General features: G+C 61.2%; 1 protein-coding gene across 7 annotated transcripts in view; it reads left to right on the top strand.

Moving 5' to 3' along the window:
• Positions 1–27,810, top strand: part of SYT7 (synaptotagmin 7) — a 61,527-nt gene that overhangs the window by 23,114 nt on the left and 10,603 nt on the right. For 2 of the 7 annotated variants that reach the window (XM_032414263.1, XM_032414262.1), the window contains exons 2-8: positions 978–1,081; positions 5,413–5,492; positions 9,511–9,642; positions 10,522–10,746; positions 14,213–14,581; positions 18,474–18,596; positions 23,433–23,568. In XM_032414263.1, the coding sequence (XP_032270154.1) occupies positions 978–1,081; positions 5,413–5,492; positions 9,511–9,642; positions 10,522–10,746; positions 14,213–14,581; positions 18,474–18,596; positions 23,433–23,568 (1,169 nt within the window). The remainder of the gene's footprint in view (positions 1–977; positions 1,082–5,412; positions 5,493–9,510; positions 9,643–10,521; positions 10,747–14,212; positions 14,582–18,473; positions 18,597–23,432; positions 23,569–27,810) is intronic. The other 5 variants (XM_032414268.1, XM_032414267.1, XM_032414264.1 and 2 more) reach the window with 4 other exon arrangements.

Genomic DNA, 27,810 nt, shown 5'->3' with positions numbered 1-27,810 from the left:
ACACGAGAATTTCTGGTGAAATTTTGCCTGCCTTGCATTTGGTTTGGGCTCATGTTTGCAACCACCTGTGAGAAGGCAGGGAGGAGGTTTAATGCGCATTTACAGGAGAAAACTGAGTGGTTCTGTGACTCGTCCAAAGCCACAGCAAGCAAGTAGTAGGATCTGCACAGAAACCTGGGGCTTTTGTCCCGGGGCAGGTTTGTCAACATTGCCACTCCTGAAGTATAAGACCCCTGAGCTCTTGGAACGGTAGCTGCTGGTGCCCCCTCTCGCCCGGGCTACAGCCGACGGGGCAAGCTCAGGGGGCTAAGGGTTGGGAGGGCAGGGTGTACAGAGGCCACTTGGGTGGGCTTCCAGCCCAAGGAAAGCTGAGCTGAAGGGGGTGAGGGCTGGTCAGAGGGTTACAGAAATTCCCTTTTGGATTACACATGTCGCCGCTGAGTTTGGGCCAGACACTTCTGAGGGTCTGTTAGTGCCCATGGGGCAAATGTCTTCAGACATGGTGCCCTTTGGGCAAATGGGGCTGGAGTTGTGGCTCAGAGTATTGGAGGAGATGGAAGGGTGCTGGGCAGGAAGGGTGTGCTGAGGAAGTGGCTTTTTTAGGGGAAGTAAGTGTCCACTGAGGCCTGGCTGGGCAGAGGGTACACTTGGCTTCTCCCTTTGAGGTGTCAAGTTTGGGCAATGGTGTGGATCCTCTGGGCTCACACAGAGCCCATGCAGGGAGGGTGTGGGAGGAACTTCAACCTGCACAGTGCCCCCCTTTTACAGATGAGGAAACTGAGTCACAGAGAAAGGAAGGAACTTCCCAAGGTCAGCCAGCAAGCCTAGCTGGGAGAGGAACTTGTGGCTCAGAACTCCCAGTGTGGGGGGCCAGGTGGTAGGGTAAGGTAATTGCTGGGGGGGGGGGGGGACTCTGGGCTGAGGGAGGGTGGCCGGCCCTGGCCAATGAGGGTCTGACCTGTGTGTGTCCTCCCCAGGGGCGCCCACCCGCGATGTCCTGCTGGTCTCTGCCATTATCACCGTCAGCCTTAGCATCACTCTCGTCCTCTGCGGCCTCTGCCACTGGTGTCAGCGCAAACTGGTGAGGCTCCTGAGGGCCCCGGGGGCGGGGCCTGGCCCTGCACCCCGCCCCCCACAATTACTGGCTCCCGAACCCTCTCAAGGGCGCCCGCAGATGACCCACCTGCTCACGTAGTCAGGCCCATTTCCGTAGGAATTACACACGCACGCACGCACGCACGCACTGCGTTTGCCTGGGTGTTGGCCCCGTATGTCGTGTGTACACCCAGAACCACACACCTAGGGACACATTTGAGGACAGACGTGAGTCTCACGGGCATTCGCACGCTCGCAACTACACGCGCACACGCCCCACCTCCCGCAGGAAGAACCGCAAGCGCAGCCTGAGAATCGCCGCGGCCCCCTCCCACCCCGGTGCCTGGCGCCCCACCCCAACCCAGGGCTGGGCGTGGCCGAGCCGGGTCTCCTGGCCAATGAGGAGGCGCCGCCCGCCCCGCCTCCCCCCCCCCCAGCGCCCGCACATCCATCCTGGTTCTTGGGGTTTGTACAAGCACAAACGGCTTCTTTTCATTTTTAACGAGGGCTGGGGAATTAACGAGCAGGATTAGGCCATCAATAAGTAACCAGACCATCAGGAGGGACATTCATCACCCGAAGGCCCGGGAGGGGAAGCCGGGCTGAGGGGTCTACCCCTCCCGCAGCCCGCAGCTCCCCGAGAGGGGCTGAGGGGCCGGCTGCAAGGCTAGACCACCACCCCGTTTCTCCCCATCCCCCCACCCCCAGTCCTGCTGCCCCAGCCCAGAAGTGCAGTGGGGACTTTGGGGGCTGCAGTGGGGCATCCCCAGAGGTGGACCCAGAGGTGTCCCAGATGTTGGGCCTTTCCTGGGATTAGGTGAAGAAGCGTCCCTGACAGACACCTCCAACCCCTAGATTGAGAACGGTGGGAGTGGGGGCCAGGTGCCACATCTGGAACCCCCATTCTCTCCCTGCCCTGACACAGAGGGGCCTTAAGGACGATGGGGGAGGGCCATGGTCGTGCGCACCATGTAGCTGGGGGCTTCAAGCCGCAATCCTATGGAAGAGAAGGGACAGATAACCCAGCATGTCTCCTTCAGGAGAGGCAGACTCACGAATGGAGAACATGGCTCTCCATCCTGGGACATTCAGCTTCAGGGAGCTTCTTCCCCTGGGGAGGAGCCATGGAGAAGGCCAACTCGGCCCCATGTGCCCCGAGTGTGAGTGTATGGGTAACCTGGGCCCGCTCTGTGCGTGCAGGTGCGTGGAGCCAGGCTGGCCGCCCTGCATTGTTCCTGGATCCCCGGTGTCTGCGTCTGTCTCGGAATTTCAGAGGAGGTGGAGGAGGGGGCTTGGCCACGTGCCTGTGTGTGCGAGTGTCCTCAGAGGCCGTGGGAGGGGCTGAGCGCACACGCACCGTAGCCCTGTGCGTCTAGTTGCAGGGTCTGTTCGGCTGTCTGTATTCAAGTGCGCATTTGAAGGCCAAGGAAGGTGTATGAGCAGGCGCTGCTGGTGACCTTGAGTGGGGGTCTGTGTGCTGAGTGTGCCAGCTCTGAGGGTATTGGTGCAGTGCGTGTGTGTCTGTTCATCCCTGCATGGTGGGATGTGCTTCATCTCATCAGATCTCCACCCCAGTGAGCTGACACTTGCTTCATCCCCACTGTCCTGGCCTCTCCTGGTAAGTGCCGCAGTGTGTGTGTGTGTGTGTGTGTGTGTGTGTGTGTATGTGTGTGTGTGTTGTGGTGAGAGCCTCCCCGCCACCCCACTCACTTGGGGACCAGTGTTCACAGATGACAGCTTTTGTAGTAGGCGGGGGACCCCCCTCCCCCCACCAGTGCGGGAGGCACAGCCCCTGGCCCCAGCCCCTCCTCCCAGCCTCCAGCCAGAAACTTCCCCAGGGGTCCCAGCCGCAGTTGGTTGGTCTATCCCCTGCGACTTTCTCCCCTGAGCTGCCCAGCCCCCCAACCCTCCCACAACTCCTCCCCTGCCCCCCACATCGGAGGAGCTGGGGGGCTTTCTGCCTGGGCTGTCTCTGTGCTTTCCGGGAGGGGCTTTCACATGCCCCTTGCACAGTTCCTGGGCTCTCCTTGGCTGCCTGTCCCCTCAGCAGCAGTGATGTGATACCCTGACAGCCCAGATCCCATTTCCGAACATTAATAACTTCCTTAATCTCCAGCTGGCTTTTTCCAGATCAGCCTGGCCAACCCCTTCCCTGAGAAGCAGCTGGTGGTATTGGGTTCCCTTTGAGCCGCCCAGTGTCTCCTGGACTCTGCCTGGGTTTCCTGTCGTTGCCCCCTTAACTTCACCCTGCCCCCCCCCAGCCCTGAGTCAAGTCCTGCCCTGGCCCCTGTCCGCACCCCCCCCCCCCCCCCCCCCCCCCCCCCCCCCCCCCAGCCCCGCAGCTCCTGCTGCAGAGTGATCATTGTAGTCAGAGGGGAAGGTTCCCTGAGCTGTGGAAGGAAGAGGGCAGGCCCTGGATGAACTGGGGGACAGCCCACCCAGCCATACCTGGCCTTGGGGAAGGGGCAGCTGACCCACCTTAGAAGAAAGTGCTGCCTAGGCCAAGTTCTCCTGCCAAGACTAGGGAGAAAGAGGAGAGGGGTTGAGAGGTGGGGTTGGGGGGCCCTCAGCAGGTCCTCCCTGCCCCACACTGCCTGAAGTAGGGGGAGATTGGGGGGGAGCTGGTGGGGGTGGCCCTCCCTGTGTCCTGCCCAGAGAAGGGCCCTCGGCCAGTGTGGGGCAGCTCCAGGCCCTGATCCTTCCAGTCCGGACTGGGCATTATTGGGGATTTGAACTTCTGGGTAATGATGGGGGAGAGCAGAGCTGAAGCTGAGAGAGGGCAGCTTTTGTGGACTCGGAGGATCCAACAGCTCCGTATTTTTTTTCACTCTTAAAGTTTTGGCTCAGAGGCAACAGCCCGGGGCTGAGACCCTGGTGGGAAGAGGCACTAGGGGGGCACTCCCATGCTATCCATTCTGAGAACTGCTGGGTACCTAGAGACCAGACAGTCCCTGCCCTTTCGGGCTGCGTTCCCCTGGGGGTTGGGGGGCCCGAAGTAAGTCAGGAGAGAGCTAGACATATCTGTGATGAGAGCCTAGAAGGACGAGGGACCTGGGGCTCATCCGGTGACAGCACCCCTTTTTGGAAAGGAGGAAAAGAAGGTCAGAGAGGACAAGGGACTTGACCAGGGTGACACGGGGAGGGTCCGGCGTTGCTGGGAGCAGGACCCAGGCACCCCTGAGACCTGGGGGCGCCGGAGGTGGAGTGAGGACTCTGCCCCTCCACCCACAGCATTCTGGGGGGCCGCTTCACCGCTGCCGGGCTCCCTCCGTGGGCAGCTCCTGTGCCCTGGAAGGGGTTGCCACTGGTGGGAGTGTCGGGGACACGGCTGTGCGGCTCTTACTTTGTTTCAGGGAGGGTGGAATCATTGGCTGTTGTGGCTGTGGTGTGGGAGCACAGGACGGGATGTTGGGGAAATGTGTGTGCTCACGTCAGGGTGTGTGTGTGTGTGTGTGTGTGCACTGCCTGGCCCAGGCCCGTGGCCCGTGGGTGCGCGTGAGCTCGCTCCGTGGCAGCCAGGAATGTTAATGGTGCCTGGCTCTGCATGAGCTAAATTTAGAAACCCAAACCGAGAAGGTGAATGGTGCTCACCTTCCCAGCGGCAGGCCCGGTCCCCACTGCAGCCGCAGCCCTTCCTCTGGCCGGGGGACCTGGAGCCCCCGCCCGGCCTGCCGTGCCCTTTCCCCGCTCATGCTGGTGTGAGGAACTCTGGGGTGCCAGTGGGCAGTCTCTCTTCCTCAGACTGCCTTCCTGTAAAGAAGAGTGCTCAGGCCCTGCCCTGCCTCACTGCCCAAGGCAGGAGGACCCCAGGGAGCCCCCAGACGACGCTGGACACGGTCCTGGGCCGGACTGGGCACGGGGCCCTCTCCCTGCCCCCGCCATTCACGTCACTGGCCACTGCCAACCTTGCCCCTGCAGGATGCCACCCCCACCATCTGGGGGTGGTGACGTGGCCAGTGTGACGTGGCCAGGCGCCTGAGAGCCGTCTGTCTGTGGCAGAGGGAGATGTGTTTCTGGGAGCCGGGCCAGAGCCCCAGGAGATAGGCAACCGGGAGGGGCCCCATCCCTGGGGGTCAGGGGTACCCTTTGAGGGGTGGCAGTGGTCCTCGAGCCTTATGGGGCAAGGAGCTACTAGCCAGTGAACAGATAGCAGTGGGGCTGGCCCCCCACGTGGGGTGGTGACACCTTCACACGTGGGCCCCTGGACCTTGTGGCCACGGCTGGGTCCCAGCCTGCTCCCCTCCCCAGGCCCGTGCTGGGGAGGCAGGGAGGGCGCAGTGCTGTTTGCCCGGAGTGACCCTGGTGCTATCTCCACAGGGCAAACGCTACAAGAACTCCCTGGAGACTGTGGGCACGCCAGACTCAGGGCGTGGGCGCAACGAGAAGAAGACCATCAAGTAGGTGCCAGGCTTCCAGTTTGGGGCGGGAGCAACAGGCAGCCCCAGTGGGAGGAGCCTCCCCCCTCCCCAGAGCTGGCCACACACCCTCACACGTTGGCACCATTCTCTCTCCCTGCCCCGTGCCCGCACACTCCTAGTGCCTCAGGGTGGCTCCCGGGCTCCAGCTTTTCTGCCCATGCCCCGCCCCCCCAGACCCTCACCATGTTCCAAGGACCCCAGCTCCCCATTTTCTGGCAACTGTCACTTCCAGCTCTGTCTGCCTCCTCCCTCAACCCTGGTTGCTGGTTCCTCCATCTACCCTCATATCACACACCATCTCCAGCACCCTCCTAGCTCCCCTGCATATCCGAGGGCCCCCCTCCAGCCCCGGCTGGGATCCCCTCTCTCAGGGGGCTCAGGCTCTTCTCTAAGACCTCACCAGTGTCCTGAGGGTGACTTGGAAGGTGGGCAGACCTCAGTGTTGGGCCACTTGGGAAGCAGAGTAATGGGGACTCTTCCCTTCCCTGTCACTTCTGGTCCCCACGGCCTGTCCTGCTGCCTCTGCCCCACCCAGGCTTCCTGCTTGTGCTCTGAGATCCCTCTTCAAGGAGGCGGGTTTGCCTTCCACAGACCACCTTGGCCAGCCCAGGGCAGATGGTCGCTGGGACATACCCAGGGCAGCCCCCCGCACCAACCACCCCACCTGGCTGGAGGCTCTGGGAATGAGGGTTCTCTCTGGAGGGCTCCTCTCTGCTGAACCCAGGCCTTCGCTGGGAGGCCATCAGCCTGAGGTGGGGCTGGGTGCCCCTCCGTCTTAGCCTGGCCAGGGCCGAGCCTGCCAGCAAGGGGCTTTGCCTGAAGGGGAGCCAGCCCAGCCTTCCCTGACCCTCACTTCCTTCCTTTAACTCAAGGCCCGCACCATCTCTGCCCCACACCTTCCCTTCTGCCCCCCTTCCCACAGCCTAGTCTGTCCTCCCTTCTTCTTGTTCCCGTGCTCCCTTCTCCCTCTCCCCTGCTCCTGAGGGCTCCCTCCCTGCTCCTCCCCTGTTTTCATCTCTTGCTCTAACCCTGTTTAGGGTCTTTACAGAAGCTTCCAGTGTGTGCCTTGTGGGGGGGCGGTGGGCAAGTGGAGGGGTGGGCCTGCCGAGGTTGGGGGTGGGAGGAGGTTCGGGAAGAGGCCTCGGGGAGCCTTTGAAGCTGGGTTTGGTTGCACACTCTCCGGTCTTCAAAGCCGAGAGCTGGCAGGTCTCAGGGGCTGATGCAGAGCCCAGGCCCCAGGCTTTCTGAAGGCAGGGAGGGACCACGTGGGGCCCAGCCCAGCACCTATGCCACCTCCAGACCAGGCCCCTAACCCAGTTTGCAGCTGGGCTGGGGGCCCCGTCTCTGCCAAATGACCATAACCTGGGGATGTGTATGTTCTGGATAGTCGTGGAAGGGGCCCGTGAGAGGGCATGGGATGCCCAGCAAGGGGGGACGGCAGGCAGCACGGGGGGCAGCAGGCTCTGCAGTCTGGGACAGCACCCCCGAATGCTCTCTAAGACAAAGTGAGGGCAGCAGTGGCTATCCCCTCTTCTCTATGGCCCTGCAGCCGCTGCCCCCTCCCACCCCGCTGAGCTGTCAGAGCCTCTGCCTCAGGGAAGGGAGTCACCGTTCCAGTCTACATGCCCCTAGGTTCCTAGGCCTTTATCTCTTGCCAGGGCCCAAAGCCAGTCAAGTGGCAGGAAGCAGGGCTTACCCATTGCACAATCTCCACATGGGCTTAGGACCTCCTCTGAAGGGATCTTTTGTCAAGGATGCTGGGAAGTTGCATTCTTTAGCAGTGCTTCCCAAACTGTGTAAATGATGAATAGTTATTCCATGAATCACTGAGGTTTCATGGGTTTCATGGCCAACTAAGTTTGGGAAACACTGCACACTCTATCTCCCTCTTGGAGATACAGGTATTCATTGACCCATTAGAGGCTCTGAGAAGTCCTGCAGTAAAGGAACCTGTGTTTCCCAAACTTTTAAAATTAAAGATGGTCTTTTTCAGTACTGCAACAGACAACATGAGGGACCCTGGAGCTCCTTGGAACAGAGGGTGGGAGACCAGCCTGGCAGTGATGACCCTGGCGGCTCTTTCTCTCCAGGACCTAGGATTGGATGACACTTGATTTTGGAGATCTGGAGGGGGCCAGGGGGAGGGAGGCCTTCCAAGTGGTTCCTTCTCTCTGTTACCCTGGAGGAGGGGGACCAAAGGATGTCTCTGGCAGGAACAGGGTCTTCTGTTGAGGGAGCCTCCCCGGGGAGGGGCCTCCCAGTGCTGAGGCCTGTCCTGCCTCTCCCATCTCAGCCTCCACTGTGCCACTCACAAACTGGCTCAGGACTCTGGCTTCGAACCCTGTGTATGGAGTCCCTGTGAGACATTTCTGAGGTACACTCTGCTCTGAACAGACAGACGCTGTCCACACCCCCTTGGGCCAGGACCACCATCTCCTCTGGGCCTGTGGTGGCCGCCCAGCTTCTCTCCTTTGTTCCCAAGTCTGAGGCTAAGAGCCAAGGTCAAGGCCAAGCTCTGGTGTGGGGTCGGGGCGGGGGGGAGAGAAGCAGGTGCCCCAAGAACACGTTTGCTCCATCTTCAGGGGGTGTGCCTCCCCACGTGGCCTCCCCCACAACAGGGCCCTCGCCTTGGCCTTGAGCAGTGGCACGGCCTCAGCACAGGCCAGGCCCACCCCCAGAACCCCTAGAGCCCCTTCCCCTAGATGCGTTTCTGAGGGCTCAGGCATGGCTCCCTTCTAGAATGTTCCTTTGGCCTGTTTCTTCTGCCTTTCCTCTCCCTATGCTCCCAGGCCTGCTCCTCGGGGCCCCAGGAGCCTGACAAGCTGATGGAGCCCCTTGTCTGAGGCTTCTGCAGCCTGCCCCCAGAGGAAGTCCCCACATTCTCTGTGCTTCCAGCCTATCTGCTTCATTGGTATGACTTGTCTCAGAGCAGAAGGGGGTGGGAAGACTGGGGCAGAGGGTCCCTTCCAGACCTAGCAGCTCCACCTTGGGAAGGATCAGGGGCACAGGGAGAGGCTACCCTGGCTGGCAGGTCAGGAATGTGCCAGGGGCCCTGGGGCTGAGTCTGCCCATCAACCCCCACAGAGAAGGGCAGGCTCCCTCCACACAGGCCCCAAAACATTGGACCTGAAGGGCTCCGGGTGACTCTGATCACACCCTCAGCAAGGTCAGAGGCCTGGACACCCTTCTCTTTTCTGGGGGGCCACCCAGTCACCACATCTGCAATGAGTGGAGAATGTCTTCAGCTCAGCTGAGATCCCGCCAAGCTCACACAAAGGCTGTGTCCTAGGAGGGCAGAGAGCAGAGGAGGCTGGGGCAACCTCAGGCCAACAGGAAGAGGAGAAAGATGGGCAGGGAGCTGGGCCTGCCCCAGGAGTGGCTCAGTGGAGGTGGATGGAAGAGGGGGGAACCTTGGGTCTCCACTGTGGGAGAGCTGACAGCCCAGCGGTTACAGCCAATCTTCTGGTTTGGCAGGCAGGGAGACTGAGGTCAGGAGCGGTGGGCCCCCGGACAAGTTGGCAGCAGGGTCTGATCTACCTTTCAGCTCTTTCCAGCCAGAAACCAGCACCCTGTCCTTCTCCCACTCCCCACGCCAGCCTCCCCCAGGCCTGTCCCCAGCCCCCTCTCTCCCCTGCTCCCCTCTCATCATCTTTCTCTCTCCCACCAGCTTCCCAGGCTCGAGGCTCCAGCGTGCCCACCTGCAGCTCGCCTCCTTTCTGCGTGGCTTCTCCAGGCCCTCGAGGGTGTGAGCGCATGCGTGTGTGTGTGTGTGTGTGTGTGTGAGTGTGTGTGTGTGTGCGCGCACGCACGCGCGCGTGCACTCGCTCGCTCAGGGCGCAGCTGCCGCCTCTCTTCCTCCCGCAGGAGCAGACCCTGGCCCTCTCGGCTCTCTGTGTGCGCAGCCCCGGGGCCCCGTCCTTTCTGCCCCCGCAGGACTTGCGGTTCTTGTTTCTTCTTGCATCTCCCTGTTTTCTCCCCTCTCTCTCTGCCCCTCCAGCGATCTAGACAGAGACTTTTGGAATAACAATGAGAGCACAGTGCAGCAGAAATGGAGTTCCTATCCTCCCAAGGAGTTTATTCTAAACATTTCACCCTACGCCCCTTATGGCGACCCACGACTGTCCCTCAAGTGAGTGACTTTACCTGGTTTGATCCTATGTACCGAGTATCCGCGCACGCCCTCCTTCCCCTCCTGGCCCTCACTTCCCCTCCTGCTCCTGTCCGCCCTGGACTTCCCCACCGGTGCACCCATGGGCAGGCCGACCATGGAGACGAGCAACCCCTCCTGCCTCCCCTCACCTGCCCGCCCCTCTCCAGTCCCCTCCCCCAGGGCCAGCCGAGCAGGAGAGCCCCCTCCGCAGCCGCACCCGGCCCCCCAGCGGGTCCCCCCCCTCTGTGCAGTCAGGATGGGGTTGCCCGTTCGGTCCCTCCCTCTCGGCGTGGCTCGCTTTCTCCTCCCCGCTGTGTGCTGCTGCCCTGGCTGCTCGGTGGTGGTGGTCGGTGGTCGGTGGTCGGTGGTCGTGGTGGCGGTGATGGTGGTGGTGGTGATGAACTCTGACTAACACGGCTTTCTCTTTCTCCCTGCCTTGGGGCCTCCTGGCCTGGACAGCCCGCTCTTCCTCCGTCGTTAACCCTTCGTTGTCCTGTGGGATAGAGTTGGAGGTGGCTGCCCTCCCCCCACCCCCGCCGCCCCCGCCCCAGGCGGTGGGGAGGGGCCGCCCCTCCGTTGTCGTGGTGCGTTGTTCTCCGACCCCAGCCCGCCCGGCCCCCTCTCTCCTCTCTGCAGGCTCTGCTGTTAACCCACTTGCAGTGCTGATGTCTCTCTCTCTCTCTCTGTCTGTCTCTTGTCCGTCTGTCTCTCTCCTCCTCTCTCACTGTCTCTTTCTTCCTTTTATCTGTCATTGTTTTTCTCCCCCTCCCCCCCCCACCCCCACGTGTGGCCCGCCCTCCCCCCCCCACCGCCACCCCCGGCGCCCCTCTGGCCCGGCTGCCTCCCACGTGCCTTCAGTGGTACCCTCCTGTCAGGCGCCAAGGTGGCCGCCGCGGCGGGGCTGGCGGTGGGGCGGGAAGGCCGGCCGGGGGAGAAGCCAGCGCTGGTGCCGCCACCCAGAGAGGACACCTCGAGAAGCGGCGGGGCTGCCCCCAGCGAGCCGGGCAGCGGTGGCAAGGCGGGGAGAGGCCGCTGGCGGACGGTGCAGAGCCACCTGGCCGCAGGGAAGCTCAACTTGTCCAAGTGAGTCATGGCCCTGTGGCCGCCGGAGCCGCGAGCTCGGGTCGGCCCCCGCCGGGGGGGCACAGCGGGACCCCCCCGGCATGCCCGCTGCTGCCCCCAGAGGTGCCGTCCTCGGCCCCTGGCTCATTTCATCCCTTCATGAGACGCGCATCATCCTTGCCATCGGGCACAACTAACAGCCATACGGTGTCGGTGTCGCATCCCAGCCTCGGCTGTGCCCCCCCCCCCCGCCTCCGTCTCTTTCCTTGCCAGTGACCAAGCCATTCCATTTTCTACCCCCGAGGCAGCTTCATTTCAATCCTCAGGTCATCCCATCCTCTTTGACTGGCCGCCCCATCCCAGCCGTCAGGTCATCCCTCTGTGGGCCACCCGTGGTTGTTCAGCCATTGGACCATCCCATCCCTGGGGAGCTGGCCCACTCTCAGCCTGTGTTTGATGCCACTCATCTGCCACCGGGCCTTCCCTCTTACAGCCAGCAGACGGCTCTAGACCCAGAGGCTGAGCCATTCCATTTTTGACCATCTGGCGCCTCCATCGGCTTGTCCCACTCTTGCTTGCACCATTTCCCCGTCTGTCCTGCAGGCCCACCATGAGCAGCTGGGCTGTCCCCATGGGTCCGTCCTCATCTCAGCCATCCCCATGGGCTGTCCCAGTCTTGGGCAGCAGGCTGTCCCACTGGCAGCTGGTGGGTGGTGTGTTCTTGGCGGTTGGGTTGTTGAGCCCCCCAGCTAGCTTCTCTTTTCTGACCAGGGTGGTCTGGACGTCAGACAGAAGAGCCGTTTCCCTTTTAAAAGCTCTCTGAGCTTGCCAAACAAGACAGTCCCTCTCTTGGGCCATGGACATACGGCTGGTCCCTGTTCACAGCAGAAAGTATATTCTCTCCTCCCCCACCATGGGGCTGCCTTATTCTCATCTTGGCTTTTAGAAACTTCCATGTCCCCACAGCTGAGCCCTTCCAGGCTCTAAATCCTTTGAACTATGACCATTCTCACCCACTGGGACGTAGGTTCCATTTTCAGCTATTAGAACTGCCTCATTCCCAGCTAAGGGACAGCCTCTCACTTAGAAAACCGGCAGCCCTGACCCCTTCTTAGCTGGGGGCTGTCCTGTTGCCTTCATTCAGCACCCCACCCCGCCCCCGGTTCTCTTTAGAAGGCCTATGATTCCTGCCTTTGGGACCACTGAGGGCCACTGTGCTGAGACCTTATTGCTTGTTGGCCTGAAGGCACACAGGCCCATTTCTCCCCTGACGTCGAGCCTCAGGAAGGTCTCGGAGGGAAGCCCCACACCCCCTCAGAGAGCCAGGCCCAGCACCCCGCCCTCCCCAGGCTGCTCTGGCCACAGACTGCAGGCTGGCTGAAGGCTCCATGCCATTCACTGGCTCCAGGCATGGAGGCACCAATTTTAGTTTCCTGTGACCGAGAGGTTGTAAATTGGACTAATTTTGGATGTGGTAGGAAACCAAAATGAGGTCAGCAAGGAGGAGGAGGAGGCCGTCCAACTGTCGTCCTCCCCTGCCTCGGCCTGCCCCTAGGGAGCTGTGGGTCTACCTGGCTGGCCGGCCAGGCCTGGGCCTGTCCCTGGTGGTAGCCCAGGCTCCAGCCCTGAGCTAGGCAAGGCTGCTGCCTCCTCCAGGACCCCAGCTCCCAGCTAAAGCCATGTTTTGCCTCTCTCTCTCTCTTCTCTATTTCTTGTTCTCTCTCTCTCTCTCTCATTCTCTCTTTACTATTCTCTTTCTCTCCCTCTTTTGCTCTCACTCTTTTTCTTTCTTTCTCTCTCTCTAGCCCACAGGGGCAGCTTAACTGTTGTCCTTTAGTTCCCATGGTAGGCTCGGGAGGGAGCAAAGCTGAGGTCTGTTTGCAGTGGTGAAAGCGGCTCCAAGGGCCCTGGGGCCCCTCCTGCAGGCAGCCCCAGGGGGTACCTGGCTGCCCTGTGGTCCTAGACCAGGAGTTGGCAAGCTTTCTCTGTAAAGGGCCAGAGAGGAAATGCTGAGGCTCTGCAAATCACATAGTCCCTTTTATGCCAACTCAAGCCTGTCACAGCCATAGACAGGATGTAAATTAGTTTGTTCCAGTAAGACTTTATTTACAAAGACAGGTGGTGGACCAGATTTGGTCCATAGGCCATAGTTTGCCAACCCCTGCCCTCGACCACTGGATCGGGAGACGGAGGGAGGGGACAGAAGAGGAGGTTGGGACCTCTGAGGCTCTGGCCCTGCCTATGGGATGTGCTGATGTCTCTGGCCAGGAGAGCGAAACAGGCAGGTTGCCTGGGGAAGCCCGGGGTCTCTGACTCTTCCTACCTCCGTCTCCTGAGACCTTTGCAGGTACCACTGGCCCGGGGAGCGTTAGCTAAACACATGTCCCAGGGCCCGACCTCATTAGGTCCTCATGGCAACCCTGGGACAGAGGCAGCTCAGGGATGATTTTTCGCCCGGGGTTTTATGAAGACACTCAGATGAAGAAACTGAGGGGTGGACTCACTTTTCCAAAGTCCTGCGGTTCGGAAGCAGCAGAGCTGGGGCTTGAACCTGGGTCCCTCTGACCTCATACTGCCTCTGATCAGCCACGTCCTGCTTCCTGTCCGTCCCTGCCCCCTTACCAGCATTTTTCAGGGATGCCTATGGGCCTGCTAGGAGGCGCCCTCTTGCAAACATATAGCCACCCTGTTTTCCATCAGAATTGGGGCAGTGACCAGACAAGTGGTTCCTGGGGCTCCCACCTCATCTGCTCCTTTCCCGAGTCCCCTCCTCTGACTGGGAGTCACTCCCAAGAAATCAGGAATGGACACTGCACCTCAGAAACAAGGGACCCTGGAAGGAGGGCAAAGGTCTGCTCCAGAGCCTGAATCCTGGGGCAGCCCTGGCCACAAGGCAGAGGCCCGAGGACAGAGGGTGTCCGAGGACAGTCCCCAGCCTCCGTGGCCCAAGCCTGAGAACCGCCGGCTTTCCCTGACCTGCCACACGTTACTAGGCCAGCTCTGCGCTGGCCTGGATTTCCTCGGGTCTCCAAAGGCCGGTCGTACTTCGGTCACAGAGGCAGGCTTTCCTGGGGTCCCCCAGCGAGACCGCGGGAGGGGGCGGAGCAGCTCCCTCCACCCCCTGCCGTTGGGCACGCCAGGCCCAGGGCCCCGGGGACGCCTTCACCACGCAGCCTCCACAGCTCCCGCGGCTCAGACAGGAGGCATTGGAGTGTCAGGCGAGCCAAGGCCAGAGGGTGGGCTGGGCAGGGCCGGCAGGGGCGGCGTGGGGGGGAGGGCCTCAGGGCGGGCGCGGGGTTCGGTGGCCTCCTGGGTGAGGTGGTGGCAGCTACAGCACAGCGGTGACAGCAGGGATGGAGGCCCGGCGAGGTCCGGCAGAGCGCGCCCTGCACTGGGGCCTCCCAGTCCTGACCCTCGGCTTCTTTTTCCTCCACTGTGATCCCTTCACCTGCTTCTCCTTTCTCTCCTCTCCTCCACCCGCCCCAAGTTTCGAGGACTCCACCCTGTCCACGGCCACTACCCTTGAGTCTATCCCCAGCTCCACGGGAGAGCCGAGATGCCAGCGACCCCGCACCCTGATGCGGCAGCAGAGCCTACAGCAGCCGCTGAGCCAGCAGCCGCGGGGCCGGCAGCCCAGCCAGCCCACCACCAGCCAGAGCCTGGGCCAGCTGCAGGCCCACGCGGCCTCGGCGCCGGGCCCCAACCCCCGGGCCCACGGCCGGGGCCAGGTTCGGCAGGGCGCCTCGGCCAGCTCCAAGTACCGGGCGGCCGGCGGCCGCAGCCGCTCCAACCCGGGCAGCTGGGACCACGTGGTGGGGCAGATTCGAAACCGAGGCTTGGACATGAAATCCTTCCTGTAAGTCCCCCCCTTGAGCGGGCCGGCCCCCACCTCCCGACCCAGCCTCTCTCCCCTCATCTCCTTGGGAGCGGCTGGCCCTGCCCCGGTTCCTGGCCCTCCCATCTCCGCAGCAGGGGGCCGAGCAGACTCGGCCCACCCCTCCCCAGCCTCCTGTGGCTCGAGGCTCCATCCCTGCAGCCCCCCATGGAAGGATTCTTATCTGGGCCACCTCTCTGAGGACCCCGGCTCCTCCCCCTTCGGTGCCTCCCGGGGCTCGGAGAAGGTCCCTCCCCCAAATGTCAGTGGGGACACTGGACAATGCCGTTGAGACCTGAGGCCGCCTGGTCCTCCTCCTCTTCCCGCTAGTCCCAGGCTGCTCCTGGCCTCCCTGCTAGCCTCCCCCACCATCCCAAACCTGGGCTCTGGCCCTGCCTCCGAGCCTCCAGATCACCTCTTCCCTGTAACCCGACTCAGCTCACATTCCTGCCCCGCACTTCCTCCCTCCCTCTCACGGTTCCTGCCATCAGCCCTGTCCTCTGCCTCTCTGACCTTCTCCAGCCACTTGTCCTCCAGCTCCCAGAATGACCCATCCCCTGAGGACAAACCTCAGATGTTCCCCCCAGAGCTTTAGAAAAGGTTCTTTGTAAATCAGAGGCTTCTTTCAAGTGCACAGGCCTGAGAAGTAACCACACCATGGGTATCCAACTGTAGCCATTCCTCATCCCCCCGCCATCCCATGCTGCCCCGCCCCACAGGTAGGGGCCCTGCCCAGGGCACCCACCCCCGGCATCACTCTGGGCATCGGCACTCACTCTCAGAGCCCAGAGCAGACCTGGGCTTTCGTCCCTGATATCACTCGCCTCCTCCGGCCTAACATGACCTTCCTTCCAGGCTCTGGGGATTATTCCCATCGCCCAGGTCTTCCCTGGGAGCACTTTTCATGGAGCAAGAGACCAGCACTAAGCCTGGGAGAGGAGAAAGGAGGAGGAAGGGGAAGGGCAAGATGCAAGGCCCAGCTCATTGGCAAGATGTGGGGATTCTGAAGGCAAGCAGGTCCCTCCGAGTTTCCTAGCTCTCCAGCTGAGACCCCAGCCCGGGCTTCCAGGGCAGACGGGAGTGCTGTCCCTAGCAGGGGCACCCCAACAGAAGAGGCCTTGCCACGCCAGCTTCCCATACCCGTGCAAGTGGCTCGTGGCCCCGGCTGGCAGCCCGTGCTGCCCGTGCCTCTGCTTGGCACATCCAGGCAGCGCATCTGCTGGGGCTCTCCCCAACCCAAGGACCCTTGGGGATCCAGCTGGTGCCTGCATGAGACAAGATGCCCAGCAGAGCCTCCTGGCTTCCAGGCGGCGGTTTGTTTGGGGACGGATACAGTGGCACTGGTGTGGATTAGGAGAGTCGAAGGAATTGGTTCTTCTGTGGCTTGAACAGAACTGGGAGCCGGCGGGCCCCTGCACCCCTCTGCTCCTCCTGCCCTCCGGCTGCTCTTTGCACAGCTGTCACCCTGCTTCCTGTTCTAGCAGCCATCAGACTGGGGCAGGGGCCGTCCCCAGGCCCTGGGAAGAAGGGAGCCCGCTGCAGGAAAGCCTCTGTGTACCGACTCCCCTGCCCGCTGCTCCCCTGCTCAACTGGGATTTGCTGAGTGGTGCCCCTGTGCCAGCGTCCTCAGTCCACACTGCTGCGCCCACCACAGCTTTATGGGCCCCTCGCCTGCTGGCCACCGCTAGAGATCACCCAACCCCCCACCTCCTCCACTTGTCATTCTTCCCAGCAGGGGTCGGCAAATTTTTTTTCTGTAAAGGGCCAGATTATAAATATTTTAGGCTTTGTGGGGCACGTGGTCTCGATCACATTTTTTTAAAGCAATGCTTTAAACACGCACAAGCCATTCTTAGCTTGTGGGCTGTAGAAAGACAGGCCACCAGCTGTACTTTGCCCACCTCTGACCCCCCGCCTTACAGTTTAGCTGGTGTGCTTCTGAGGCCCTTCTCTTGCCCCAAATGCTGCTGGTCCACGGAGACAGCCAGGGCGGGAGGGCTAGCCAGGCCTCCCAGGACCCCACCCCCTCTTGCAGGGCGGATGACGTTCCTCCAGCTTAATGGGTGTGACACCCCCCCAATACCACCAGCTTCTCCCCAGACTCTCCTCTTGCCCCTCGTTCTCACCCTTGCAGCCTGTGTTGCTGGGGAGAATGACAAATTGGGAATTCAGGCAGAGGAGCCGTTTTGTTTTTAAGAAGAGCAAAAGGAGTATCTGAAAAATGCATTAACCAGGGAAAAAACATGTTGTTTTCGTTGGGTTCTCCTTCCCCCAGCTCAACCCAGCTCCCAAGCAGCCAAATGGAATTTTACCAACAGTAAAACAGTACCGGTGGGCAGAGAACAAAGAAAACGAGGATTTGTCCTGAGGGAAGGGGGAGTTGTTACCAAAAGTTGGATGCCAGCATGAGTGTCAGCCTGGAGTAATGTGCCCAGGACAAAGATGCATGACATGGAAGGCGGTGCAGCCACTTAGCTTCCTCCCCTCCCTGGGCCCCCACTGCCATCTCCCATTTTCCCTGCACCCCCTCTCCCCCCCAGGTGCCATGTCTCACCTGCTTGAGTTCCCTTTCCGACAACCTCTCTAGGAAATAGCCACAGCCACCTCTTCCTGTCTAAACCTTGCTCCCCTGGATGGTGGTTGAAGGGCAGACTTCCCAACCCCGGATCCCCCGCTCTGGAACATTCCGTTAGGCTTACCATCCTTCCCTTGGCCCTTCCTGAGACATGATTTCCTCCCTGCCCCATCTGAAATCCCCTTCTTCCTTTGTTCGGATGAGAGACGCAGGGCTGGACGAGCTCCACAAAATACCCAGAAAATGCCCATGAACTCATGATTTTGTGGGGCAGCAGGTCACCTTTTGTCCCTGGAAAATGCAGGGAGACCCCACAGTTGCCCAGGGGTTCTCTGAGAATGGCGCCTATGAAAAACGTCACACCTTGACCTCTGGGCCACGCTGCTGCCCACATGGCAGCTCCTTGTCCACCTGGACTAAGCCTCCCTCAAAGCAGGATGGCTCCAGCCTCTTTCAGATCTTCCTCTCTGCAGAAATTCCTCCAGACCTTGCCAGCCAGGTTCCTGCACTTTCTCTCTCTCTCCACCTTTGCTTTTTGGTGACTCCTGGACTGCTTCTCCAAGGAAAGGCCCCTGAACTGGACCCAAAAGCGTTGGTGGTTATTCCCTGGATCTTAAGGAAGGGGGACTCAAGAGAAGGCCCATGATGGCCAGCACACCATAAGCCAGAAGGGACTTCCGTTCTCCTCTGATGGGCTGTGTGTTCAGGGACCCCCTCCAGGTGTCAAGGACATCTGGCTGACCATGACGCAGAGATGTCTTTATGAGGAGCACAGGGTGCAGCACCCATTGGATTTCCAAACTTTCTAAGAACCTCCCACCTGGGAGCCCAAACCTGCCTGCCCTTCCCAAAGCAAGATGGCGACGGAGCCCCTCTCTCTTCTCCCAGGGGCTCAGATGGCCAGAGCGAGTAGCTCCCCTCCCCCGGCCTTCCCCGAACCTTCCTCGGCAGAGTCTTCCTCGGCAGCATCTAGGGCACAGGCTGCTTCAGCGGGCCTCTGGCCAACCCCTTCCCAGAATCTCTCCAGAGCGTCCCGCTCCCTGGCCCCGAGGCAGGCTGGGTCTCAGGCTGTGGACCCCTCCCCTCATCCCCTCCCTTCCCGCCTCCACCCGACTCTGCTCTACAACTTTTGACAGTGCTAAAGTGTGTGGTTTCTCTCCTGCAGGGCCAGTTTCTTACGCTTTTTTCTTCTCTCTCTTTGTCTCTGTCTCTGTCTCTGTCTCTCTCTTTCCCCTCCCTGCCCCCGCCTGTGGGGCCTCCTCGTTTCCTCCCGGCCGGTGGGCTGCCCACCTCGGGCAGGGAAGGCAGGATGGTGGTGCTATCCTTGGTCTTAGGGCTTTCGGAACAGGATGACTTTGCCAATATCCCTGACCTGCAAAACCCAGGAACCCAGCAGAACCAGAACGCTCAGGGGGACAAGAGGTACGAGCTCAGGCGAGGGCCTGCGGCGGCAGCGGCCGAGATGGAGGCGTGGAGAGGCTGCCGACCTCCACCAGCCCTGGCCCGGCTGCTGGATGAGGCGGCGGTGCCCTCAGCGATCCTGGAGCGGGAGGACAGCCCCCTCCCCGGCTGGTGCCCTCACACACGCCACCCCGGGCTGTCCCTTGGGTCCAAGACCAGTGTGGCCGTCCTGGGGCCATTCTGGATCAAGCCTGCTCCCCAGGCATGCTTGCCCTCGCCCGGAGCAAGTCAGCCTTTCTGCCCCATCTCTCTGCTTGGCTCCCCCCACCCCTTGCTGCCCCTCATTTTTCATCTCTGCCCCACCCCCAACCCCGAAATCCCAGTTTCTCTGGTGGTTGGTGGGCCGGGGGGGATGTAGGGAAGGGGCACCAGCCTGTTCTCCCTCATCCCCGCCACCTCAACCTCCCTCTTGCCTGGAGGTCCCGCTGGGGTGACGGTAGCACCCCCCTCCCCGCAAGGGTACTTGCACAGGTGTGGCTGAGCTGCTTGGCTGATTGAAGAGGAGCCCCTGGTGGGGAGGGTGTGGGGCACGGGAGAGGCCTGGGGACCAGAAAGAACCGAGAGGCAGCCCTGAACCTGAGGTACCAGGAGGAGGGCATAGGGGGAGAGGCCGGGAGTAGGCCTGTTTGCTCAGGCGGAGCAGAGGGCCGGGCCTTTAGCCGTGTGTTGCCATCAGGAACTCAGGGAAGCACCTCCTGGTGCCTCCCGTCTCAGGGAGGGCGTGGAGCACTCGTCGGGAAGGAGACGGGGAAAGGTCGGAGGGCCGGAGGCTCGGGCAGTGTCGCAAAGGCGGGGTGATCCTGCCCTTGGTGTGGCTGCCTCGCATCACCTGGCCTTGGGCTGGGCCAGCCACACACCTGTAGTCGCAGGGGGAGGGCTCCTCACCTCGGTCAGGTCTGCTTCTCGCCAGACCAAAGGCCTACCGGAAAGCATGGGCTGACGGCCAGGATGCCAGGCTTCTAGCTCTGGTTGCCAGAGACCCGCTCTGCAGACGTGGACGAGTCACTGCCCCTCTCTGAGCCTCTGCTTCCTTGTCTGTCGAATGAAGGATTGGAGAGGGTGACCCCTTCCAGCTTGGGCATGCTAAGCTTCTCACGAGAGCACAGACCCTCAGGCCGGGGCACCTGTCAGAGCCTGTGAGCTGGGCAGCGATCCTGACATTCCCTGAGGCCCGTAAGGCAGGAGGGGACTGTCCCAGGCTGCCACCAGGGGCCTGTGGGTTACAGAAGCCTAGGCCAAGAGTTAGACAGCTGACTGCCTCTCCCTCCAGCGGCTTCTCGCACTTTCTTCCTATTCCAAGTTCCCAGCTGCATGTCTGTGGTGGACACAGCCAGAAGTCCCCAGAGAGTGGGAGGGAAGAGCGGGACAGGTTCTTTCACTCATTGGTACAGATGGTGTCAAACCCCGAGCCCGTGTCCTGGGGGGGTGGGGCGGCGGGAGGAACAGAGCCTACCACCTCCAGCCCACCTGGTGCCCCAGAAGTCCTGGGCTGGGCCCCGGGCAGGCCAGAGTGCCGTGGGGAGGGGGCCAGGGGCCACGGGGGAGAGGCGGCAGGAGGGGGCTGGAGGCCTCTGGAAGCCTGCTGAGAACCCGAGCTCTGGGGGGGGGGAAGGTGTGAAGTGTGCGGGAGCAGACGCAGGCTGGAAACGAGATTTCACATCACCCATGTGTTCATTAGCTGGCTCCATTTCCACCCACAGCCTATTTTTACCCCTGCCATGTAGGTCTCCTGCCCGTATTCTAACACGCCCATCTCTTCCGACCATTACATCAGCTGTCCCTGCCTTCCTGGGAAAGGTGGGTGTGGAGGTGGAGGCCATGGGCCCTCGCCCCCACCCTGCCTGACTCTCCAGGTGGACATATGTCATTCCCACCCGGTCACACCCACCCCATCCGTCTCATGGCCTCTGGGGTGTTTCCCAGGTGACCGGGCACTGCGAGGGTGTCCAGCACTGAGGGCTTCCTTCCCGGCACCCTCCCCCGCCCCAAACTTGGCATCAGCACTGGCACCACCCCACCAGGCTCTCGGCACCCTAGGGCTCCACTCCTCTGGAGCCCTGGCTCTTTGGACCTTGGAATGCTGGGCTTGGGTCAGCTGTCCCTTTCTCTTCAGCTTCTGCCTCCAGACCCAGAGTCTGTCTGCCCTTTTGCCCTGATTCCCGCCCCCCCCCTTTACCATCCAGCTGACCCCTTGGCTGTGGACTTTCAGCCCCTGAGGTTTCTGCCAGTGGCAAGTCCCTGGGCGACAGGAGGGCCCTGGGAGGAGGAACAGCCATTCCAATTCCCAAACAAAGTAGGGGTGCATCTAGCGAGCAACATGGAGACGGGAAGGTTGGTCAGTACCTCCCTCCCAGGATCCTTGGTGGCCTGGGAGCCCCCCATCCGGGATCTCCCAGGCCCAGAGCCTCAGTACTGTGGGCCCCAAGAACAGAATGTTGTTGGACCCGGGAGGGAGGAAGGAAGGAGGCCAGGACCACCCCTGGCCCCCGTGCCCTGCTGCCTTCACCCATCCTGCCCTGCATCCATCCCCATGTCATGCTCTCTGCCATCCCTTCCATCGCTCCTTGGGATCCGAATGGTGTCCACCGTGACCCCCCACCCCCCGAGTGGGGCACGGGGTAGGGCGGGGACCTGGCCACCCCCATCGCTCTCCTCGCCCCCAAACCACCATGTTTCCTCCGTCCCGGTGTGTGTCCCCCGCCTCCTCTCTGCCTCTCCTCTCGGCCGCCTCGCTCGTCCCCTTGTCCACCCTGCAGCCTTCTTCACTAGTCTCCGACTAACCTTTCTTGGCCTCTCTCTCTCCCCCTCTCCTTCCTCCCAGCTGCTCCTCACAGGGATGTCCCTGGGCCAGTGACGGGGCCCCTGCGCCTCTCCCTCTGCCTCTCTGTGCACTTGTCTCCCTGTCTCTCTCTGTCCCGTGACCTCCGGTAGCTTCAGTGGCGCTGACCATCTTCCCAGGCTGCTTTGCAGCTGCGCTGATGCTGTGGTGTGGCCAAAATAACTCCGACTTTCTCATACCTTCAGCAGTCAATCTGGCGCTCTCCTCCTGTCCCACTCTATTTTTAACCTGACTTTACCTCTCCAGCTATTTCGGTGTCCTCTTCCTCCCCGTGCCTGTCTGTGTAAGCACGTGTCCGCGAGTGTGTGTCCCTGTGTGTGTGCGTGCGTGCGGGCGTGCCCTGCTGTGGCCGCACCTCTGGCAGGGACCCCGGGGTGGCCCCAGGCGGGACGGGGTGTCTCGTGCTGTCTAGGCAGGGCCAGGTTCTCACAGCAGGTGCGCGTGCGTCTGATTCTCAGGGTGTCTGTCCCTGAAACGGCTCCCCGTTTTGGTCTGTTTCAGTCGGTCCCGATTCACACGCACACCTTGGCACGCCCGGGTCTCCCTGGATGTTTCCTCTCGGGATTTAAGTGTGCATCTCTGGGTGTGTGTGTGTGTGTGTGTGTGTGTCATCTCACTGCTCTGGTCGACCTGCCTTGTTGCTGTGCCATTCTCTCCCTGGTGCCCCCTGGGTGTCTGTCGGGCTTGTGTGCACTCGTGTGTGTGTGCGTGCGTGCGTGTGCACGCGCACACCTTGCTGTTGGGTCCTGGTATCTCCCCTCCAGGGCCTGGCAGATTCCGTGCATGTCTGTCTGCCTGTCGTGGTCACCTGTGTGCTGGCGGCTGGTCCATACCGAGGGGGTGTGTCTAGCCTGTGTGTGTCTCCGAGTCTGAGGCTCTGGGACTCTCAGAGCTGTTCTCTTGTAGCCTGTCCCGAGCCCCATGCTGCCAGTCTTCCAGCCTTTTCCTCGCTGCCTGCCCCACCTTTCCTGCTCATGAGATGTTCCAGCCTGGTCCCTGGGCACGCTTTTAGGGCCCCTTCCTGAGCCCCAGCTGGACGGAGCCTGGGCTCAGCACCCAGCTGCCGGGCCAGAGAGCCCAGCTTCCCAGGAGCAGCATGGAGTCGGGGTGCACACAGGGCCTCGCGTGGAATGGTCAGATCCGGGGCTTCTCGGTGGTGCCCCGTCTCTCTCTGACCCTGGGTGAGAGCCTTATCCCACACGCAGTCCTCAGAGCGGGAGGCAGGTGGGGACTAGGGAGCAAGCGGGTGTAGACTCGTCCTATCCCGCAGGTGGCTGTTTAAATCTAAATTAGTTTGAGTCAAACAAAACGAAATATTCTGTCCTCAGTCGTACTGGCCACTTCAAATGCTTTAGTAGCCACATAGGGACAGCGCAGACATAGAACACTGCTGCCATCGTAGAAAGTTCTACTGGCCAGAGGTGTGGACAGTGGTCCTGACCTCCGCTGGTCAGTCTCAGGTCTGAAGGGCACCTGTGTGCCCTCAGGCTGAACAAACACAGGTGGGGCCTCTGGGAGCTAGCACCCTGGGCGTGTTTGCAGAGGGTAATGATGCAGAGGGGTGACCTGGACATGCCACCTGGGGAGCCTCCCCTGCCAGGTTGGAGCGAGCAGGGGTGCCGGGGGCCTCTGGGGCCGGGGGCACGCTCAGAGACCACCCTGCAGGCAGTGACTGGGTGGTGGGGCGTTCTCTGGGGACCAGGAGGAGTGCGAGTACCCACCAATTCAGCATCCACAGGGGCAGTCGAGCTGCATCATGCTAAGGTGAGGGAGATGGGCCCCCAGCGCTGCTCTAGGTGAAAACCAGGCCTCCCTGTGGACAAGAGCTCGGCTCCTGCTGGCCTGCAGGAGGGGGTGGCTGCTTGGGTCTCAGAGGAGGTGCTGCCGCCACCCCGGCCAAGGTGCCCGGCCCAGCCCACCTCCCGACCTGCGCTCATTCGGATTCCCCCCACCTCCAGGTTGCCTGCAGGAGGGAAGGCAGTGAACACAGCCCCAGTGCCGGGCCAGACACCCCATGATGAGTCTGACCGCCGGACTGAGCCGCGCTCCTCCGTCTCGGACCTCGTCAACTCCCTCACCAGTGAGATGCTCATGGTGAGAAGGGCAGGACGCCGGGGCCCCAGGCAGGAGCTGAACTGGGAGGCCGGGGCCGGGATGCGTGTGACAGTTGGTGACAGCGTGGGGGTTGTCCAGTCGGGAAGGGGAACCAACGTGGACTGAGTGAGCAAGGCTTGGATTCTTTTCTCAGCTTTTTCCCCAGAACAGGCTCTCTGTGCCTCAGTTCCCTCATTTGTCCAGTGAGAATAAGAATGCCCATCTTCCTCTAGTCTCTTTCTGGGTTGAGCGGGGGTCCAAGAAACCCTACTCATGGAAGGGATTTTTATGATCGTAGGAAGAAATGCTTGGGGCAGAATGTGTCCCCTCTCTTGGAGCGGTGTCCCAGTGAGGGGAGGTCTGAGGTGGAGCTCCCAGTGGAGCGGGTCTCATGTCCCTCTCTCAGGGACCTCCCCTTACCCCCATTGCTGGAGGCCAGCTGAGGCCCAAAGACAAAAGGAGAGTAGGAAATTGCCCGCCCTCCCCGTCCTGATTCCTGGGAGGGAACAGCTGTGCTGAGAGTCTTCCGTGCACACCCTTCTGTGCACACACGGGGCTCCCAGCCCTCTGGTTCTGGGGCGTTTCCACCAAGGGAGAGGTTGAGGCTCCTGTCTCACCCCCTGGTGGCAGCAGTAAGTCACAGCCTTGTACTTCACCTGTGCTGGGGGAAGAGCCTGGGGAGGGCCGGGGCCCCAGGGCGAGGACCTTGTGATGGGGCAGCCAGCGGTTTGCAGGCGGCCGTCAGTCAGAGCTTTGCCAGCTCACAAGTCCCAAGGGAGGCTTAGGGTATGAGGTTGGGAACCTGGTGCCCGCTGTGTTCCTATTGGATGTGACCGCAGACGAGTCATTTCTGCTCCCTGGACCCGGGTCCCCTCCCCAGTCCCTTCTGTAGATCGAGGGAGAGTTTGTGGGCTCTCAAGCCCTTGCCAGTCCTGACATCATTCAGTTCAGAGTTCCCTTGCCCAGGCCCTGGCATGACAGCTGCCACGCTCTCTGGGGCCCCAGAGCCCCCGGGCCCCACCCTTCTACTGGTTAGGGCTCCAGCCAGCTCCAACCATCCACCCCCACTGCCCCTTTCTAGCCCAGCGCTTCTCAAATTATAATATGCACACAAATCATTGGGAGATCTCATTAAAATGCAGATTCCCACGGGGCGCCTGGCTGGTTTCAGTTGGAAGAGCCCGCAGCTCCTGATCTTGGGGTCATGAGTTCGAGCCCCATGTTGAGTATAGAGATGACTTAGATACATAAAACTTTTTTTAAAAATGCAGATTCCCAGTCAGCAGGCCTGCGGTGGGCCCTAGGATCTGCATTTCTCTTGCGTGCATCCAGATTCGGGCATCAGATTTTCCCTGTTCTAGAGCTGGTCTCCCCTGGGCCTCTACGCACCACCCCCACCATAGGCCCCTGCACGCCTGGCCCTCTGCTGCCCTCTTGTCCATCTCCCCCACCCACATAGGTGGGCCCAGCCACACTGTCCTCTGGATGGGCCAGCCACAACCCGCTCTGCCTCCCTGCCCAGCCTCTTAATTGGTTACAGCTTCCTGGTAGTTAGGTTCCAAGAAGGAGCAGTCCATTCCCAGCCAGCTTACGGGCCGTTTGCTGCCCCCAGGGAGGAACTGACAGCCTCAGGCAGAGGAAGGAAGTGTAAGCCTCAGGGCCCACTCATGGGCTCAGCGGAAGCTCAGAGGTGGGCAGGCGAGGTGTAATTGCCCAGCCCTAGGCCAAAGCTGGGTCATTGTCATTAATGGTGATGAGGAAGACAAGCAGGCCCCAGGCTCTCAGAAGCTGGGGGTCAGGAGTCAGGCGCCCACAGCTGGCCAGAGGAAGGGACTGAGGGAAAGGGGTCAGAGAGGAGGCCAGGCCACACCCCCATCTGAGTCACCCCAGCCCTGGCATGCTTTTTGATGCTTGCTTCTACTGGAGCAGGGGCTCCCGCCGCACCTCCCCTGGGGCCCTGGTAGGGGTGGCCAGTCTGGTTGCCATGGAAACAGCTCCTCAAGCTGCCCTGGCTGGTTAATTAGGGCTTGGGACTGTGGTTTGGGAAAGCTGGGAACAGGCACAGAGCCAGGCCCACCTTGGGCCTCTCACCCCCAGACCACCCGGTTTGGGAACCAAGAGCCAAGTGACCAGAGGGACCTCAGACGGGGCTGGGGTCACCTGGGCTCCAGTCACCAGGGACTCCACCCAAACTACAGAAGGAACAGGAGGGGCAGTGGTCTTTGCCGGCACTGCTTACTCATGCATGCCCCAGGCTCCTGGTCCCAGGGCCAGCAGTGGCAGGGGCCAGGCTGCCGAGGGACCTGAGCCCATTTACACCATCCCAGGAACCTCGCAAGATGGATCTTATGGTTCCGTTCTGCAGGTGCAGAATCTAAGATGCACAGGGAGTGAGGCTGGTACCGGCAACGGGCAGGAGCACGGGAAAACTTCCCTGGGTCGGGAAGCCACATTCTCAGTGGGCCTGGAGGGGAGCTTGCAGGGTTGCCTGGATCCGGCCAAGGGGTAGGAGTCGGAGGGACCCTCTTCCACTGTGAGGAAGAGCAGGGAAGGTAGTTCAGCCCCTACCCCCTTCCAGCTCCAGGCAGGACCAGGGTGTGGCTGATGAAGCCCCAGATGCTGGATCTGAGTGTCGGAGTGAGGGGAGCTGGAAGGACACCCATGATAGCTGGGCACTGACCTGGCCTCGAGTTTCAACTCACCACTGCCTCATGGGAGACTTGAGGCAAGCTAATCACCTCTCTCTCCTTGAAACCCAACTGGTACATGGTAGTGCCTGCCTCATCCAGATGTCGGAGGGAGTTGATGAGCGCAAAGCGCAGGGCACAGGATGAGGCCAGGCCTGGTGGTTACTGTTCTTAGTGTGATTTGAATCTTCTCACCTGGGGCAGGTGAGTTCTCACTGGCTTGGGGGGATGTCTCAAAATTGCCCTGGGATGTGAGCCTGCTTTGGTGGAAAGAGTGGGCTCTCAAGTCAGAGAGGATCCATAATGCTGTGCAATCTTGGCTGTGTGACTTAACCTCTCTGAGCCAGTCTCCTCAGCTAGGGAGTGGTGATAACTGCCTCGCCCAGCTGTTGGCAGGATTCAGTAAGAAGGTGATGTGAGAGTCTTCCGCCATGGTAGGTGCACACTATATATATTCTTACTATCTGTACTACGGAGTATTTCAGAGCTTGGGGCCGCTTCCTAGGAGGAAGGAGAGGGCACAGGGAAGGCTCCTGTAGGGGAAGTGGGGAGAGGAACTGGGCCAGCAGTTTCGTCCTAAATGTGGTACCACAAGCCGCAACTCGGGCTCTCACCCAGTCACCTGAGGAGCTTTCAGAGAGAGGGATGCCTGGGCCACTTGGACCCCTGGGTCTGGGATGGGACCCAGGAAGCCAGGAAACTTCCCCAGGTATTCCCATGAGCAGCCACGGCTGAGACTTGCCTGGGAGACCCTCCCCCAAATTAATTCCCCCTAGTTTTTCAAAGTCAGCATGGGAAGGGGACACCCGCACCACCCTCCATGTGTATGTCCCTTGCTGGGCTGGCCCAAGGGCCAGCCCCTGGGAGCTGCAGGCTGAATGCAGGCGGGGCCCTTCCTCCCGGTGGTCCTCAGCCCTGGTGTGGGTGTGCTGTAGAGTGAGCTGAGGTGCTTTCTAAACAACTCTGCTGCCCAGGCCCTCTCCAGCCCCATCCAGTCAGGCTCTCTCGGGATGGGGCCTGGGAACCTGTACTTTTTGCATCCCCACGTGGATCTATGCCTTACACAAATTAGATGTTGCTGCTGAAAACTCACCTCTCATTTTGTAAATCACATCATCCTCAACCCCAGAGACTCACTTTCCAAAGAAATATCCTGGTAAACTCTTTTGGGATGTGAACAATCTCCCTCATCTGGGGCTTTTGTGCTGGTGCATTTCACAGTGGGCCCCGCTGGGCTGTGGAAGGCGGGACAGTGGGAGGGGGAGCTCGGGACGGGGGAGGCCAAAGCAGCGTTGGACGGGAGCTTGGGGCAGGGGCAGTGGGCAGACCCAGGGCTTCCAGGGGAGACTGGGGAGTAGGGTGCACACTGCTCTGGGGTTTCGGGGGACAGGGGCTGTCCTGGCTCTGCCCCTCCCGTGTGACCTGACCGTCCTCACCCAGGTGTGAATGTGAGTGAGACGGGTCACCGCCAGCCCCACATGGTGACCAGAGGGAGAGCAAGCTCTTCAGGCCCAGGGAGGCTTCCTAACTGTGCTGGGCTGTGGTGGGGGCCCCC

This window comes from Phoca vitulina, unplaced genomic scaffold, assembly GCF_004348235.1.
Source record: "Phoca vitulina isolate PV1807 unplaced genomic scaffold, GSC_HSeal_1.0 scaffold16, whole genome shotgun sequence".
NCBI classification, from domain to species: domain Eukaryota; kingdom Metazoa; phylum Chordata; class Mammalia; order Carnivora; family Phocidae; genus Phoca; species Phoca vitulina.
Note: the sequence above shows the minus strand (reverse complement) of the source record. Positions and strands in the feature narration are given on the sequence as shown.